This window comes from Pteronotus mesoamericanus, unplaced genomic scaffold (genome assembly GCF_021234165.1).
Source record: "Pteronotus mesoamericanus isolate MK-2021 breed Mesoamerican mustached bat unplaced genomic scaffold, CSHL_Meso_final contig_29, whole genome shotgun sequence".
Taxonomy (NCBI): domain Eukaryota; kingdom Metazoa; phylum Chordata; class Mammalia; order Chiroptera; family Mormoopidae; genus Pteronotus; species Pteronotus mesoamericanus.
Genome location: NW_026555123.1, coordinates 6,074,484 through 6,090,612, shown reverse-complemented (window position 1 = coordinate 6,090,612; position 16,129 = coordinate 6,074,484). Strand labels below are relative to the sequence as shown.

The following is a 16,129-nucleotide window of genomic DNA, read 5'->3' as shown; positions in this document are numbered from 1 at the left end:
ACCAAACCCCGCCCTTTCCACGCTTCCCGACGGCCGTGCACACGGCGCAGCACAGGGCATGGATGCGCGATGCACTTACTTAACCGCTGAGGAATGGGAATTAGGGCAAAAAAAAATCAAATCCTCTGAATACAACACAGAAGATGCTAGAAATAAGAGATTACAAGATCTTTTCTGAAAGCTCCTTAGAAAATGCAACAGGTAGGCTTTAGACGTGTGAGCAAACCCAGGTGGCACCTGCCAGACCCCTTCACCTGCCGCCGAACAGCACCGACTGGAGAGGCTCGCCGCGCCGTACACGGGCACGCCTCTGCCGGCGGTCGCCCCACACGGCTTCAGGGGGCGCCCCCTGGTGGCCTATTAGATGAGGCCCTCACGACGCAGCCCACGCCCCGTGGCCCAGGCAGCGGCCCTTGCATGTCCGGGGTCGCAGCCTGGGTTAGCCTCCCCGTCACCAGTGCTCGGGGAGGACAAACCATTCCAACTTCTGGTGACAACGGGGGGGCCTGCAAAGGGTGTCCAGTTCAGAGCCTCGCAAAAATGCAGTTGTTCTGATAAACTGAGCACTGGCTCGATCTGACATAAAACCTAAAATGTTTCGGCGCTAAGATTATGCTCTTAACAGTTAGAATATATTTAAACATGGGGGCGGGAAGGGAGCGCTGAAGCGAATGTGGGTAAACAAAACCAGAAAGATCAAAATACAAATGTACGGAGACAAACCACTCTTCCCGCCAGCTGTGAAACAGAAATGATTCTAAAATTAACGTGCAAATGCGAACAGCTGTTTGACATTCATTCATTCAGTGAACGTGTTAAGCTGCTGATAGTAAAAAAGCTTTTTCTCAACTCAGAAAGTGATCACCATCTTTAATAAAGGGTGACTGTGTTTTGTTAAGTGAACGAGACACACTGTGTTTAGAAACCAGCACCTCGAACGCTACAGAGGACAACGACATTCTGAAAATCCAGTTTATTTTCCATGTTGTGGACAGATCCAGTCAGTGTGATCGGTTTCTCTGCACGGGTAATAAGTTATCAAAATAAGTTTTCCCACAACAACTCTTTTCCATCAACTCTGAAAATCCTGGTCTGACAACATATGCAAATAAAGCTCTTGAAAACCACCTTGTACGATTTGGAGGAAGTGTGGCCAGTCTCTCCTGCGATCTCCCCGCGCTGCGAGCGGCTGACGAGCGGCGGCCGCTCCGGCCGGGGCCGCGCGCAGCGTCCTCCTGGGGGCGGGGCACACGGAGCGGGCCTGAGGGTTGTCCACTGCATGGGAGGGCACGACTCTGCAAGCAAAGCAGTGGGAGCTGCCTTTTTTTCTTAAGACCTGGACATTTTAAGACAGAAGCTTTGCAAAACATTACACAATTTTTTATTATTGAATGAGAAAGTCTCATCTGTTACATCGTCACATTGCTAGTCAGAGAACTGCTGCGGTGATGAAGGGGTCAGCGTGGGGTCACCCAGAGCCCTCATTTCTACAACACCCATCACAAAGAAATCACGTGCAGCACGGCCCAGCGCGACAGTCCCGGTTTTCTTCGTCCTGAAGTCCCCCCAGCGTCCTCTAGCGGGGGCTCGCTGCGGCGGTCCAGCGCCCCGCCCCGACCGCCCCGCCGTGGGGGGCTGCGCGCTGGCCTGGGGGCCGCGGCTCACACGTCGTCGTCGTCCGACGTGTCGCTGCTGCTTGTCTCCGAGTCCTCGTTCTCGATCGTGGGCCTGAAAGTGCAGTTTTTCCAGGGTCCAAACTTGAAGTCACAGATCAGGCCGTTTTTCAAAATACCATTTTTCCTCAGACCATTTTTCTGTAACTAAAACGTCAAAAGCACAAAATTAAATAAGCTATCCTCCAAGAGTTACTATCAAATTAAGAAAACTGTAATTAAATGCAACCATGAATACAACAAAGTTAGTAAAACTGCATCCAACCGTCGCTTCTGAAACCCTCGTCTGACACCGGGTTGTGTCAAACTTCTCCCCGCCGACGGGACTGAGTGTCTCCGGGGAGAAGCCGCCGCCCTCGGGAGAGCCGCGCGCCCACCCACCTGCCCTCCCGCCACCGCGGGGAGAACGGTCACCGCCGCCCGCAGGCGCTGCCCACGTGGGCCCAGCAGGCCCTCGGCTCCAGCCGTCCCTGTCGTGGGCCTGCCCTCCCCGGCTCCCCCAGCTGCGTGGCTCATACTTGGCAGAACATTAGGACACTTTCTGGCACACGGTGCTGGTGCACGTAAACAACATCAGGCAGAGCCCTCTGCTCAGCCACAGAGATTAAGATACAGGGGGAGGGGGAGCAGGGAGTTCTCTATTTCTGAAAATGAAAAATTAAAACCAAGGTTAATATAGCAATAAGAACTGGGTCCAAAGACCCCCTATGGGGGGCACGGCTTGACCCAAAGTAGAAACCATTAAAAAATACAAAGTTACGTTAATAATAATGATAATGCGTGTTCTACCAACTCCACCCTTTTAAATTCTTTTCATAAAAATGTTATCCATTCTGATAATCTTCTTCGGTATCTCCAAATACAATCTCTCAGAAGACCAAACCCAGCCATGGAGTCAGTCAGTGTTTCAAACTGTTCAAAGATGCCCCACCCTTTGAACTCTTTGAAGAGCGTCTTCAACCGTGAGGAGCAGGTGACCCCGCGGCGCACGCGGGCTTGTCACAGCCCTCGGAAGCACAAACGCGAGGTCCCGAGGGTCGCCCCCCTCCCCCTCCCCCGCCCTACTTAGGTCCCTGCCATCCACAGCGGGCTGCCCTCTCTACCTGAACTCTGGAGTTCAGGCTGCCTGCTTTCCCTCTGAACAAAGGACCGCACCACCTGCCCTGAGAAAAACGCGAGCCACGCGCCCACCTCCGGAGCGCTCGCCCAGTGCGCGGCCTGGAAAGCACCTCCGTCCCTCTTCCAACGGTGCGGCTTCCCGCCCCCACGGTCCAGTCTTGCTTCACACGCCACCTCGTCTTCCCAAAGCCTGAAGGCGGCTGTGCAGAATTCCGATAGAAACCAAACCTAAACCCTTCCCTCTGGCGTCTCTATGTGCCGGTGTGTCGGCCCCCAGAACCGCCACCTCGCACCAGCGCCGCCTCCCGCTTTCCTGTTTGTACCAGCGACCGCCAGGTCACAGGCTGGGCCCTCGAAGCCCCGCCGAGTCTACTCAGACCCTGGTCCTGCCAGGACCACCTTTTACGGTCCCCTCCCCCGCCCCCAGGGCAGCTTCCCGGCTACCGCCTTCCAGACGACCCTTCCCCCGCCCCGGGCCCGGGGCCCCTCGCCAGACGCCCGGGGACCACCTCCCGTCCTGAGGAGCCCTCCGGGGCCCCTGTAGCTGGACGGCTGGCCCGGGAAGGAGCGTGTCTCTCCGGGCTTTGCGGTCTGGGGGGCACAGGGAAGACGCGGGGAGCACGTGCCGCACTGAACCCGCATGTCTCCTGTCACCAGACACGACATACAGGGGTGGACAAAAGCACCTCGCATACGGGAGTGTGCGAAACAGTTACTCTTGTTCTTCTACTATTTATTATTAACTTTGCTTTTGCCCACACCTGCGAATCCTTTTATAAACAGCATCAGGCCCTAAGTATTTTTCAAGAAACCTGAATGTCAAATCATGTCATCGTTAATATAAACTCATCCCTGTCTGTCCCTGGATCAGAGAAACAGACAGACATACAATGTCACTGCTTCCCAGGCACAACGCGTGCCTGCCAGCGGACGGTTTCATCACCAACTGGGTTTTGCCCGCCCCCCCCCCCCCCGTGACGCCAGGGTTTCCAAGCCCGTCGCCCTGCTGGGACGGCACGAAGCTGTGTCCTTGAAACCACCGCCTCCTGGGGCCGGCCCCTGGGGACTGCGCACGATGCCCCTTCTTCACGTTCCAAGCCAACCCTCCCGACCGACGTGCACACTGGTGCACACATTCAGCGGGCCGCTGCTCAGCACACACGGGCGCGTTTCGGAAGCGTGAGCACGGCCAGAGCTGACGCCACAGAGCGCAGGGTCAGTTACGGCAAAGCCCAGAGAGTTGACACCGCAGGAACAGAGAAGGCATCGGCGGGCGCCCGGGGCCGCAGCTGGGGGTGGAAGCGCTGAACACAGGGGACACGCAGCAGCTTTCTGGGATGACGGCCACACCACCGCGGCCGCCCGCGCACCCGCAGTGAGGAGCAGCCGCTGCCGTGCACACCCCGGGCTCTGCGGCTCAGCCCGCGGCTCTGGGGCATGGCCCCATGCGGGCGACCCCGTGCTGAGCGCTGCCGGTGCCTGTCCCGCAACGGTGAAGGCCCCGTGAGAACAGGCCGGGGACGCGCGCGGGCGCCCACATGGGGCGGCGACCCCACACGGAGCCCGCAGGACCGCAGGCGGCTCTGGGCGCGTCGGGAGCCAGCGGTGAGCAACCAGAGGCCCAGGGCGCGGCTGCTCCCGACGGCGGGCCCCACGAGCCCCCCGCTTCCTGCCCACGGGGCCAGAAACGGAATGCGGACACCGTCCATGCGGCTCCATGAACAGGGGCCCAGGCTGGCCTGACGGGGAAGAGAAACTGGCCAGGGAGGCGCAGGGCCGCCTCCCAGGGACCGTCGGGGGCAGAGCAGGCGGCCGGGGGTCCCAGGGGTCAGGGAGAGGTGCCGGCACCCGGGGGTGGCCACACGACGGGGCCCGGCTGCTGCCCGCGGGAGTGGTGGTCCGATTAAGGAGCCCCGTGGGGAGACAAGCAGGGCGCGGCGTGGGGAGGCGCGGGCCGAGGACGCGGGGCTCCGACCTCGGAAACTGGCTGCTGGCTCCTCCGACCACCCCCACCCTCGCCCCCCACCCCCGGCTCAGAACCGGTGGGGACACCGCGGCCTGTGCCTCACGTCATCCCAACCCAGACACGTTCCCAGGTGCAGACACAGGCCGGCTCCACGGCCTCACGGAAACCCGTCGCTCACGTGGCGGCGGCACTCGCTCCCCGTCACGGCCGGAGGCCTCCGTCGGAGGAGGCGCAGCGACAGCTCGGAGGCCCTCAGCCGGGGCTGGGCGGCCGCCGCGCCCCCTGACCCGGCAGCGCTGAGGGGACAGGGACCTGCCGACAGGCCCCACGGGCACTGCCCCCGTCAGAGAAAAACCCTCCTGGGCCACGTCCCTCCGTTTCCTCAGGAGATTCGGCTCCATTGGAGTCTGACGGGACCCCCGGGCATGGGGCCCCCCGCAGGCCAGTTGCTGTGAGGCTCGTGACTGTACATTTACATTTATCAACACCCATCCACCTGCATGTTGAAAAAATGAATTTCTGTACGGAAATTATGCAGATGTGACCAAAAAAATCTTCAAAACCATCATCCAGTGCCAGCCTCACAACCGTGTTGTGAAAAATAACATAGTTCACTAAGATCTTCTAATTGAAAAATTAAAATCAATTAGGGAGAAATATGAAACTGAAATAGAAAATGATCTGTTTATGAACATGACCTTATGTGCAACAAACCCTAAAGAATCCACAAAACAACTGAACACTAACACAGCAAAGATACAAGATACAAAAATTAATGCAGAAAAATAAGTTGCATTTTTATAACAAAAAACAGTCCAAAAAGAAATTAAGAAAACAATTCTATTTACAATAGCATTTAAAAAAATAAAATCAGTACTAAGTATAAGGAGGCAAAAGTCTTCTTCCACATTGAATATTACAAAATACTGCTGGAAAATATTGTAAAGAAAACCAACACCAATAAATGGAAAGACATCCCATAACTGTGCATTAGTAGACCTAATGTTGTTAAGACGTGAACGCTACCCAAAGCAACCACGGTTCAATGCGGTCCCTAGCCGGTTCCCAAAGGTCTTTCTGGGAGAAGACAAAACCCCACCACCCTAAGACTCCCAAGCAGTCGACGTTCCCAGCGGCCAAAACAATCTGAGAAACACACCTGGCGTTTCACAGGTCCCGACTGGAAAACGCTCCGCAGAACTGCAGCACTCGGAGCAACGTGACGCTGACGCAAAACAGACGTCCCTCGGGGCCAAAGGGGCAGCGGGCTGGGAACAAGGCCTGGCCAGGGCGCCACGGCCACGTCCTGCCGGGAAGGACCGGCCCAGCCGACGGTGACCGCCAATGCCCAGGAACGGGGCTGGACCCTCATCTGACTCCGAGTGGATCCGAGACCGAAACTCAACTGAAACTGTAAACCACGCAGAAGAAATCACAGGGTCTGGAAAGCCTCGCCGCGGGTCTGGCGATGGCTTCTGGAGTCGGACGTCGAGGAGACAGGCAACCAAAGAAAACTCGGGAAACTGGGCCACATCCAAATGCAAAACGCCTTTGCAGCAAAGGCCACGACAGTGAAAAGCCAGCCGACAGAGTGGAAGATATTTACAAATCATGTATCTGATAACAGATTAATACGCAGAATAAACGAAGAAGTGACACAACTCAACAACAAAAGAAACCCAAACAACTCAATTTAAAAAAGGGCAAAGGGTTTGAATAGATATTTCTCCTTTGAGATGACGTACAGATGGCCAATAAGCACAGGAAAAGGTGCTCAGCGTCCCTACCCTGCAGGGAAGCGCACGAAGACAAAGCGATAGGAAGACAAGGCGCTACCGCGAGGTGTCAGCCACAGTGGCTGCCGAGGGAAAGCAGGGGTCCCTGGCACTGCTGTGGGGGAGCAGGGGGCACCGCGGCCGCAGCAACGGCACAACCGCCCGCCGGGCGCCGGCCCCGCAGCGAGCGGGGTCCGCAACGGCACTGCCGGGCGGGCCCCCGAAGGCCCCGAGAGCAGGGACGCCCGGGCTCTGCCCGCCCCGGTCACAGCACACCCCCCACCAGCCGGGGGCGCGAGCAGCCAGGCGCCGCCGGAGGAACGAACACGCAGGAGGCGGGACGCGCACGCGAGGCCGCCGCTCAGCCCTACGAAGGAACTCTGGCACCTGCTGCGGGGGCGACCCTGGAGGGCACGACACTAAGTGGCACGAGCCAGTCAGACAGGGACACGCGCGCTCTCTGCCACCGAAGGGAGGTCCCTCGAGCAGCCGGGAGACAGGGCGCAGACCGGGGGCTGGCGGGAAACGCGGGCGCCCCGCGGGCAGGGTCCCGGGAGCGCCAAGGGAGGCGCTCGGGCAGCGGCAGCCACCGGCCGCACGGCTGGGGGGCCCCTGAACACGTGGGCCTGCCCCTCAGACATGGCTGCGTGGAACCTACCACATGGTGCGTTTTGCCACAAAATTCTAAATGCTGTGAAAAAAATCAACATAGTAATTTCACCCTTAAATTTTTCTTAGGGTGAAGTGACTGTAGCTGATTTCCTCAGGATCGCCTCAGAAACACTTAAAAGCGTTTAAAACACTTTAAAAGTTGAATTTGTCCGTTTAGGAAAATCACTTCCGTGAGACCACATTTAAAAAACCATAATGAACCCAGAAAACCGTGTCAGCTCTGTCACCCCAGCCAACATTCCCTAATGCTCTTTCTAAGAGAAAACTATGGAGACAGAACACAAAGGCGATTCTGACCCACCATGTGATGTCCTGTCGGTCCCTAAATAAAACCATGCTCCTCAACCCTGCTCCCCTCCAACACGCTCTGTTTTGACCCGCTGCTCGGAGGAAAGGGCAGTCCCGGGGGGACGGTGGCTCCCGCCGCCTCACCTGCTCACTGATGACCTGGAACTCCCTCATCTCGTCCTCGGTCAGGGGGGCGCAGGCCTCGTCGTTCTCGCTGTCCTCCTGCCAGCCCATCTCCTTCAGCAGCCTGAGGAGAGCGGACATCAGTGCGTCAGAGCCGCGCCCCGCGCGGGTCACCCCACTCTCGCTACGGGCAAGAGAACACGACCCAGGGGCACCACGTCCCCGAAGCACATAAAGAAGGGTTTGGGGTGCGCGCGGGTGTCTTTCTGGCAATGAATAAATAGGTGAGATTCAGCCCAATAAAACGTCTTAGATAAGATCCGAATGAGCGGCTCAACTGCTTTATTTCCAGCGTCAGAGGTTCTCTGGGCTGCAAAAGCCCCCCCCCCCCCGCCCCCGGCTGGAATCTCAAACCCGCTGAGCCTGCGCGATGGAAGTGAAAGCAACGCCTGCCGTTCGCCCCGACGCCGCCCGCCCTCCTGCAGTCGCTCCTCAGGGCCCCTCCTCTGACGACACGGGCTGGGCTGTCCCGCCGCCGTTCGCGTTTTGCAGTTCGCGGCCCGTGCGAGCCAGTCCTCATCCGGGGCGCGTGGTTTAACGCGAACGGGCGGCTGTGTTCTCCAGCCACGCAGGCAGCTGTTTTAAAAAGCTTCCAGCCAGGCTCCAAGGAAAATGAGTAGTAAGAGTCTCTCTCTTTTCCTTCCAGGTTTAAGGTAGCTCCACCTTGGGCACGTAGGCCGGCAGAGGCCCAGCCGCACCCCAGGCCGGGCGGGACCGCCTGGCCGGGCTGCTGCACTCGGCTCCTACCCATGTATTTTCCACTCATCTGACTATAGTTTTTTAACAATTAATTACATGTCTCCTTTGTTACTATTTACACCTCTTCATCTTTCAGCTTGAGCCTGCCACAACTTAGCTCCACTTTGTAGACGTCTGTATTTTTTTAAAGTAACTTCACGGAGTATGGGCGTTCAGAGACTCGAAATTTAACACTGTCCCCGTGTTTCACAGAGGAAGCATCCAGGTCACCTCAGTAAAGCGACTCGCACAGCTGCCGCCAGAGGAGGACAGAGACGTCTGGTGTTCGGCTCACCAGCCCCTGCCGCCTCTGCACTGTGCCGGTCACAGCCGAGCCCCAGCCCCCCGCCCCTCGGCATCTCTGAACATCTCTTTTCGCACCGTCTTCGCTCCCCGGGGACGGCAGTTCCAGCCCCGCCGCCCAATACAGCGTGGAGAAACCACCTGCATTCTCTTGCTACTACTTGTACCTGGTTTCACTGTTAAAAACTGAATCTTAACAATAATGCAGATGGAATGAAACCAATTATTTCAAATGTTGTAAGTCAGGTATTCCTACCTGTCCATTTTTCCCCTCGGTTCCCTTATTTCCAGAGACGCGTCCTGTTGCCTGTTTCTGGAACAGCTTCCAAAACAAATGCCCTTGTGGGTCTCCCCGCCCCACAATCAGGCCCACGTCGTCACGAGGCCACCTCTCGTTCCATCAAGGACGCCACGCTCCTGTCAAGAGGCCCACCCACTGCCCGGAAACAAGGCGCGTGCACCCCTTCTCCCGCAGGACGGCCCGGGGCCCTGGCCCGGAGGGCGCCGCGCCCCGAAGCGCAGGTCAGCGGCGCGGGCAGAGACACTCGGAGCCAGGCCATCGCCCGCGTGCCTGACAGGCTTACGCAGTCAGTGCTGGGTGCTGGGTACAGCACTGAGAAACATGGGCAACATCCTGTCCTCGTCGCGCTGGGATCCATGATGATATATTAGAATTAAAAATAAATTTTTAAAAAGTTATTCTACAGCAGGTAATAGCCCAGTTCCCTACTATTCTGGAATTCAACGAAGTTAGAGGAGAGCTGCCATTAAACCAAACCAGAGGTCCAGCCAATTACCTGGGCTGTACTGACCCTGGCCCCAGAGGACGTTAAGAACTTTCAGTGGAAAAACAAGCCCGTTTCATACAGCGACTCCAGAGGTAAGGGGACAACAAAAGTCCTCAAGTCCTTCATGTAGTGACGTGGAACCACGCGGGTTACTTCAGGACCACAGTGGGGGGAGGGAGGAATCACTTCTGCAAAAACACCTGCTATTAACTATGACCTCAGAGGGGAAAAACCGAAAGGTCTACTCTAGACAGGAACACATGCCAACGCTGAGACAGGCCGAGTCCCTGAAGAGTTCACTATGTAAAGGATGTTTAAGGTGACGGTAATAGAAGCAGAAAGTGCTCTCGAAAGGTCACAATGAAAAAATAAATCACATCTTGGGACAAGTGGATGGAGCCACGTAGGAAAGGATGAATCTGGAACCCCATTTTACAACACTGACAAAATAGAAAGGCTATGATAAAAAAGACAGATGTGACAACACGTGCTGGCAGAAACCCGGAGAAAAAGGCGTCTTCACATCTCGCTGGTGAGAACATCAAGCGTGCACCCCAACGAGTGCAGAGCCTGGCAGTTTCTCAACATGTGAGCACGGGTCCCAGCAGTGCCACCCCAGGTCTCTACCCGAAAGAAATACAAACACGCCCACACAGAAACACGCACACGCTCTTCTCGCAGCAGCATGCAGAGCACAGAGCATGCACACCCCGCCCCACCCCCGGCCGAGGCACAGCGGAGCCGCACCGTGCACCGCAGGCAACCGGAGGGAACCAGGCGGTGCCACAGGCTGTGACATCAGCGAACACGGAAACATCAGGCCACGTGAGAGGCCAGACGTGGAGGGAAACCAGTGCGAGATGGCATTCAGATAAACATCCAGAAAAGGCAGATCCACAGCCGCAGAGAGCAGACCGGGACCGCCCACGACAGGAGGACAGGAGAGGGAGCCACTGCCGCCGAGCGCGGGGCCTCTCCTGGGGGCGGCAGCCCAGCGCCTCTGAATGCACCGAGTCACAGACACGCACACGCAACGCGTGTGGGCTCCATGGCGTATGACCTGCACCTCAGTAGAGCTGTTAAAGAGCACGTCACAACGTCTCCACAGTACCAAGATCCTGGCAACTAAAAGTGCTCCAGGAAGCAAACAGCAGCACTCACCTGTGTTCCGCCTCGAGAGAGCTCGAAAGCACATCGCTCTGCGGGAAGGCTGAAGACCGGACGACCTGCTGGGAGACCACCGAGGCGTTGCCGTTCTCCTGTGGGGCTTCATTTTCATCAAAGTTTCGGTTGATATCCCTTTCTTGGTGAGCACTATTGCTGTTATGCAAATTAAATGAGTCGTCGTCCTGGTTTTTAGGGAGTTAAAAAAGAATGAGAGAGAGAGCACCACTGTTAAAAACTCACGGAACCTGGTCGGCATCTGGCGGAAACGCGGAACTGTAACGCCTGTGATCGCCAAGCTCCGAAGACGCCCCCGTGAGACAGCACACCGCTGGGCAGCGCAGGACAGCCACAGCCTCCTGGCTGCAGTGGCCGCATCCACGCGACCAAGGCAAAGCCCCACTGGACAAAGGGAGGCGACTTGGTTTTCCCATGTACGAACAGGACCCTTTCTGACTTTTGCTCCTGCACAGGAACCACGGAATGAGGAAAGCCAATGCAGAAAGCAGGCCGTGCAAGTGCACACAGGGCCCCTCAGCGCATCTGCCCCGGTGGCTCCGCCACACGTCCCTTCAAAGCTGGGGGTGGTGGGGGGCGGGGGTCGTGCCTGCAAGGGGCAGTCACCTTCTCGGAGCCGGCGCGGCTCTCGTCCTCATGCTCCTCTTCCACGCGGTCCCGTTTCAGCGCCTTCAGGAACTCGCTCTTCTTATCGGTGCGCGTCCGCGTCAGCTTGGTGAGGCGAGGCTGCTGAGTGAGCTTGTCCACGGGCGAAGAGGAATTGGAGCGGTTACACTGGGGAAAAAGTCAGAAGCATCGATAAACGTGCAGACAGAGCAAGAACTCATTTCAACCCCTGCCCATTTCAGCCCCTGCGACGCCGCCTCCACCTGTGCTCACAGGGCAAAACGGGCTCCAGGGTCTACTGCAAAGACGGTTTCCCTCTATCCCTCTATGTTCCATCCGCCCCACTGGATGAGTGAACAAGAGCTGTCCTAATCCAGGGACAGTTAAGGTCAGACAACTCCGTTCTAACTTAGAAGTTTAACTGCTATTCTTATAAAATAAACCCTGAACTTGTGGGAGCACTTCCATCACACACGAAAAGCAGCGTGTCCAACTGCGTCCCACACAGCCCTGCGGCTGGTGCAGTTCCAGTGACCGTGCCGATGAGGCCTCGCGTCCCTCACGCTGCAGACGCAGGGCTCATCAGGGCGGCTTCCCCAGAAGGCGGTCCTCTGGCGGGGCGGGGGCAGAGAGGGGGCCACGCCCCGATGCCATGGGGTGCGGGGTGTGCCCTGGGGACAGCGGGACACACAAGGAGCGACGCGAGGGCCACGCGCCCGAGGCCCGGCCCGCGGAGAGGAGCCGCAGCGCCGGGCGCCGCGGGCCGGCCGACAACGCGGGTCCCTCCACCAAGGCTCCAGGGGCCGGCGACGAAGGACCGGGGCGAGCGCCTCTAAGGCCCCTACGCAGCGTCCAGGGCAAGTTCACTGCCCAGGCATCTGAAACTGGTCCACTAACACGCCTCTTCCCTCCCCCGCCCCTCTGCTCCCCAAAGTGTTAACATTAATAAAATTTCCATCAACCCCAAAAGACGATGAAACAAGGCAAATCCTCAGTTTGAGTCCAGGTTCCATCGTATGCCTAGCATGACTCTATCCCAACGATTAAAACTGTAATTTTCCTAAATGGTATTATTTTGCTTACATTTTGAGATATTTAGAAAGTTTCATTAAAACTTAAGTAACTTGTTCCTACTTAACTAATCATTCAGAAGTGTTAGCAAATATAGGGAAGTACCCGAATCAAGTGTTGGGAAAGAACCACATTATCTCGTTTCGATATCGTCACACAGTGAATCTAATAAGCCCTTTGCTGTTAACGGAACTACCGTGATGACAATATGCCGCGTTCCTCAGGGATCATCGTAAAGGCCGTACCTCTTTCACTGAAGTTGTTGATGGACTAAAATTCTTGGCAGTTGATTTAAAAGCACTGAAGTTGCCAACACCGTATGTAGACTCATGGGAGAAAGACGCCCCAACTTTACTCTCTTTAGCTTGGCTTTTCCACTGTGCAGGCTGAAGAAAAACACCCAGACATTGCCGTGCGTCAGAAACACAGACTATCCGGGGGGGACAGTGTAACATAACGGTGGCTGCGGGGGGCGCACAGACACAGTTATTTTTTAATTACTCTCGATCATTCCCACGTGATTCTCTGGCCTCTTTTTCTACGAATAAAATCAAAGTGTGGTTTTCAGATAAAAACATCTGACTACACTGCTATTTTCTCAGTTTTAGAAACCTAAAGTCAGATTTCTTTTGCCTCATGTCATGAAAACACGAGTGGGAGTTTCAAAAAGCTAAACCAGGACACCAAGGAAACAGCAAATTAAAAATTAAGCAAACATATCACAGGTTCATATAACAAAACAAAAACTACAGATTTCATTCACTACTAAGACACATACATGAACACACGCGCCATTGAAATAATGACACACAACACACCAACTCCACTCAAGTCAGCACCTCACCAAATATCCCCAACAACTGAGTGTAAATTTTTAACACTTTTTTTCTGTATATAACTCAATTTACATCTACTTAAAACTTGTATTTTGAACAACTGAGAACTTACTTTTGCAGGTGGAGCAGCAGGTTTAGGGACTAGCCCTTTATAAACACTGGGACCAGCCCCGTTCTTAACTGGCTGCGAGGGAAGGTTCCCGACTCCCGGGAAGCCGGGGAGCTGGAAGCCTTTCGCACTCCCCTTCTTAATGACCAGCATCCTCGGGGCTCTAGACTTAGGGTTCGGAGGGTACTCTGCATGAACAAAGCATGTGCAAGAGTTACACACAGTTCACCTTTTAGCACGAAAGTAAAGCACCAGATGCACAGTACACTCTAAGCCTTGACCACATTTAAAAACCACCACCGCCTCCTGGGAAGCATGAACTGTACTCCTCCCTGAGAAATGCAGCCGACACAGCGCGACAAACCCTGCAAAGAGCTGCGCGATGGCAGGTGCCACAGCCGGCGTCAGCCGGGCTGCGGCCCAGAAATGCGACTGTGTCCAAACCAAGGTCAATTCAGAGTCTAACATGCTTTCAATTAATTTTTTTAATTGCAATCTTCATCCTAATGGCTCTTAAGACTGGGAATATAAAGTATATTTGTTCTCTTTTCCCTTTTAAAAAGAGAATTTTCCTAATTCCTTTTCATTCTTTTTAACCTCATTTATAGCATTACCACCAATAGGCAAGGAACTGTAGTACCTCTATTTCTACTTCAGTTGTAACTAATAAAAGAGTTCCATTTTCACAATACCAATCAATTCATTCAAATAGTTACTGACCATCGAACTACATTGAAGGCATCTGTGGGCGGCAGGGCAACCAACTCAACCCTTGCTTCTGAAGTCAGCACCAGGGATAACAGTTGCTAACTAAACGCTTTTCTCAAGACCATGGCAGATATTCAAATATGGACAATTACTCCTAGGTCTTATATGAAATCAGAGAGATGCTACAGGTGAGCATGTCCATGACCACCGCAACAGAAAACTCCGAAAGCTTCCGTCATGCCGAGTTCAGAGCACACGCAGAGCAACTCAACAGCTGAGGAAGGTCTGCAGACTAAGACTTGGAAATGCCACATGTGGCAGAAAGCAGAAGTAAAAATTCTTCAGGCAAAAATTAACACTCGACCACCAAGCAAAGGTCCTTAACTAACGTACATCCTAAATGATATACTTCAGACAGAAGGAAGACGATCCCATATACAAGGCTAAAGGTACAGGAAACAAAAGAAACAGTCGTTTTTGTGCACAAACGATCAAGGATCAAAACGAGAGGTCAGAAGAGGTGTAAATAAGCAGGCAGGCAGGCTTCCTTTAAGCCTCAATACCTTTCCTAAAATTCCGAGGACCTAGGAATTTCTGGATTCCTAGACACCGCAGAGTAAGGAACAGGCTGGCTGTTCGCTCCAGAAAGCCCCTGACGCAGAGAAAGAGGAAAGGCAAGGCCTAAGCCACCAGTCACCGGAGAACAGGCAGCAGCGTAAAAGGTGGCCCAAGAGGCACCCAACAGAGGACGCCAGGGACCAGGCGGGAGGGCGGTGGGCGCCGCTAACCCCCAGCGCACGCGGCCGGATGCCGCAGGGCAGGAGCCAAGAGCACGTGTTTCTGGACCAGGTTCACAGAACTTAATGCTGGCCCCAACCTTACTAGGTCGTCCCTCGTCTGTACAATGGAGAACGGTTCTTATCTCAGAGTCACTGCAGCATTTCCTTTAAAAAATTAGGGGAAAATATCCTGAAAAGTCACATATTATGTCTGCTATGATAGGCTTCCAATTCTATTTTAAAGGTGTCCTTTTCGGGGAATTTTAAGTTGACCCACAAGACTGTAAAACATGAGCATCTGTAACAGAAATAAGCCCAATAAAGACCAACTTATGTCCTGTGTAGCTGGCGGAGTTCACCACACAGACCTGCCCACTTAAGAACAACAAAGTATCCCTGATGGTAGCAACTCCTCGGAAGTAAAGGAAAGCGGCAGCCGCGGCAGGGGGAGCCCCACCCTGACGGGCACCGTCTGTGTCCGTCTTACTCTCCCAGCCGGGTTGGCCGATCGGAACCCTCTCCACGAGCCCCCGGCACAAGCCTTCCAAGGTCAGCGCTGAGGCCGTTGGATTTAAACAGCACCCCATGTCTCCTCCACTTTTTCCATTTACTTTGTCAACTGGAAACGATATAGTTTTTGCAAACTATATGCAAAAGACCCAACTTATTTGTTCTTTTAAAGGAAAAACTGATGTACTGATGAAAAACTTAAAATTTGAAGTAAATGACTTAGGTCAATTGCATGTGCTTATCACCTCAAGCTCCTAAGCAGGTATTTATTTCTCATTCAAATTTAAGTTCCAAACACCTCAAGGCAAACATAACTTTGGGTTTTCATACCATTGCTCCCCTTTATCCTCACAAGCAACTGTGACCTGCCAACAGCTGATTCTCAATGTCGCTCTGTCCTGTTATTGAGGCTCTCCCAAGAGCCGTGAATATAACAGTTGGTTTGATTCCTTCCACACAAAGTCAAAGGTGGAAGGGTAGTGGCTCAATTCTTCGGAAGAAAGGTGAGAATTAAAATACTGCCACATACAACACAAAGTAAACTGGCCGAGCTGAATTCCAAGGTGACGTTTTGATTTCTCATCTTCTCTTTTACTAAGCTCTCTTCATAGCTGCCATATAAAATCTTTTCTGATTTCACTCACTCACTACTTTATTCTTTGATATATCACTAGAAAAAAAATTTTTTTTGGCCTTCTAATAAATCTACTAGAACCTCCCTTGCTTACTGGATTTGGACAACATAACTAAACGCCTAGGAGACGATCAAGGTTTTCACGCGCTGGACAAAGCGCTGATGGTGCTGGGTGCCCGCCCCCGACCC

The 16,129-nt window shown here is 54.3% G+C and overlaps 1 protein-coding gene across 4 annotated transcripts in view; it reads right to left on the bottom strand.

Moving 5' to 3' along the window:
- Positions 1-1,007: 1,007 nt before the first annotated feature.
- The window catches only part of GPBP1 (GC-rich promoter binding protein 1), a 62,098-nt gene continuing 46,976 nt past the window's right edge, over positions 1,008-16,129 (bottom strand). For all 4 annotated transcript variants that reach the window (XM_054575356.1, XM_054575355.1, XM_054575357.1 and 1 more), the window contains 6 exons: positions 13,313-13,497; positions 12,610-12,750; positions 11,294-11,461; positions 10,667-10,854; positions 7,638-7,740; positions 1,008-1,820 (listed from right to left, as the gene is read on the bottom strand). In XM_054575356.1, the coding sequence (XP_054431331.1) occupies positions 1,662-1,820; positions 7,638-7,740; positions 10,667-10,854; positions 11,294-11,461; positions 12,610-12,750; positions 13,313-13,497 (944 nt within the window). In that variant the 3' untranslated portion in view covers positions 1,008-1,661. The remainder of the gene's footprint in view (positions 1,821-7,637; positions 7,741-10,666; positions 10,855-11,293; positions 11,462-12,609; positions 12,751-13,312; positions 13,498-16,129) is intronic.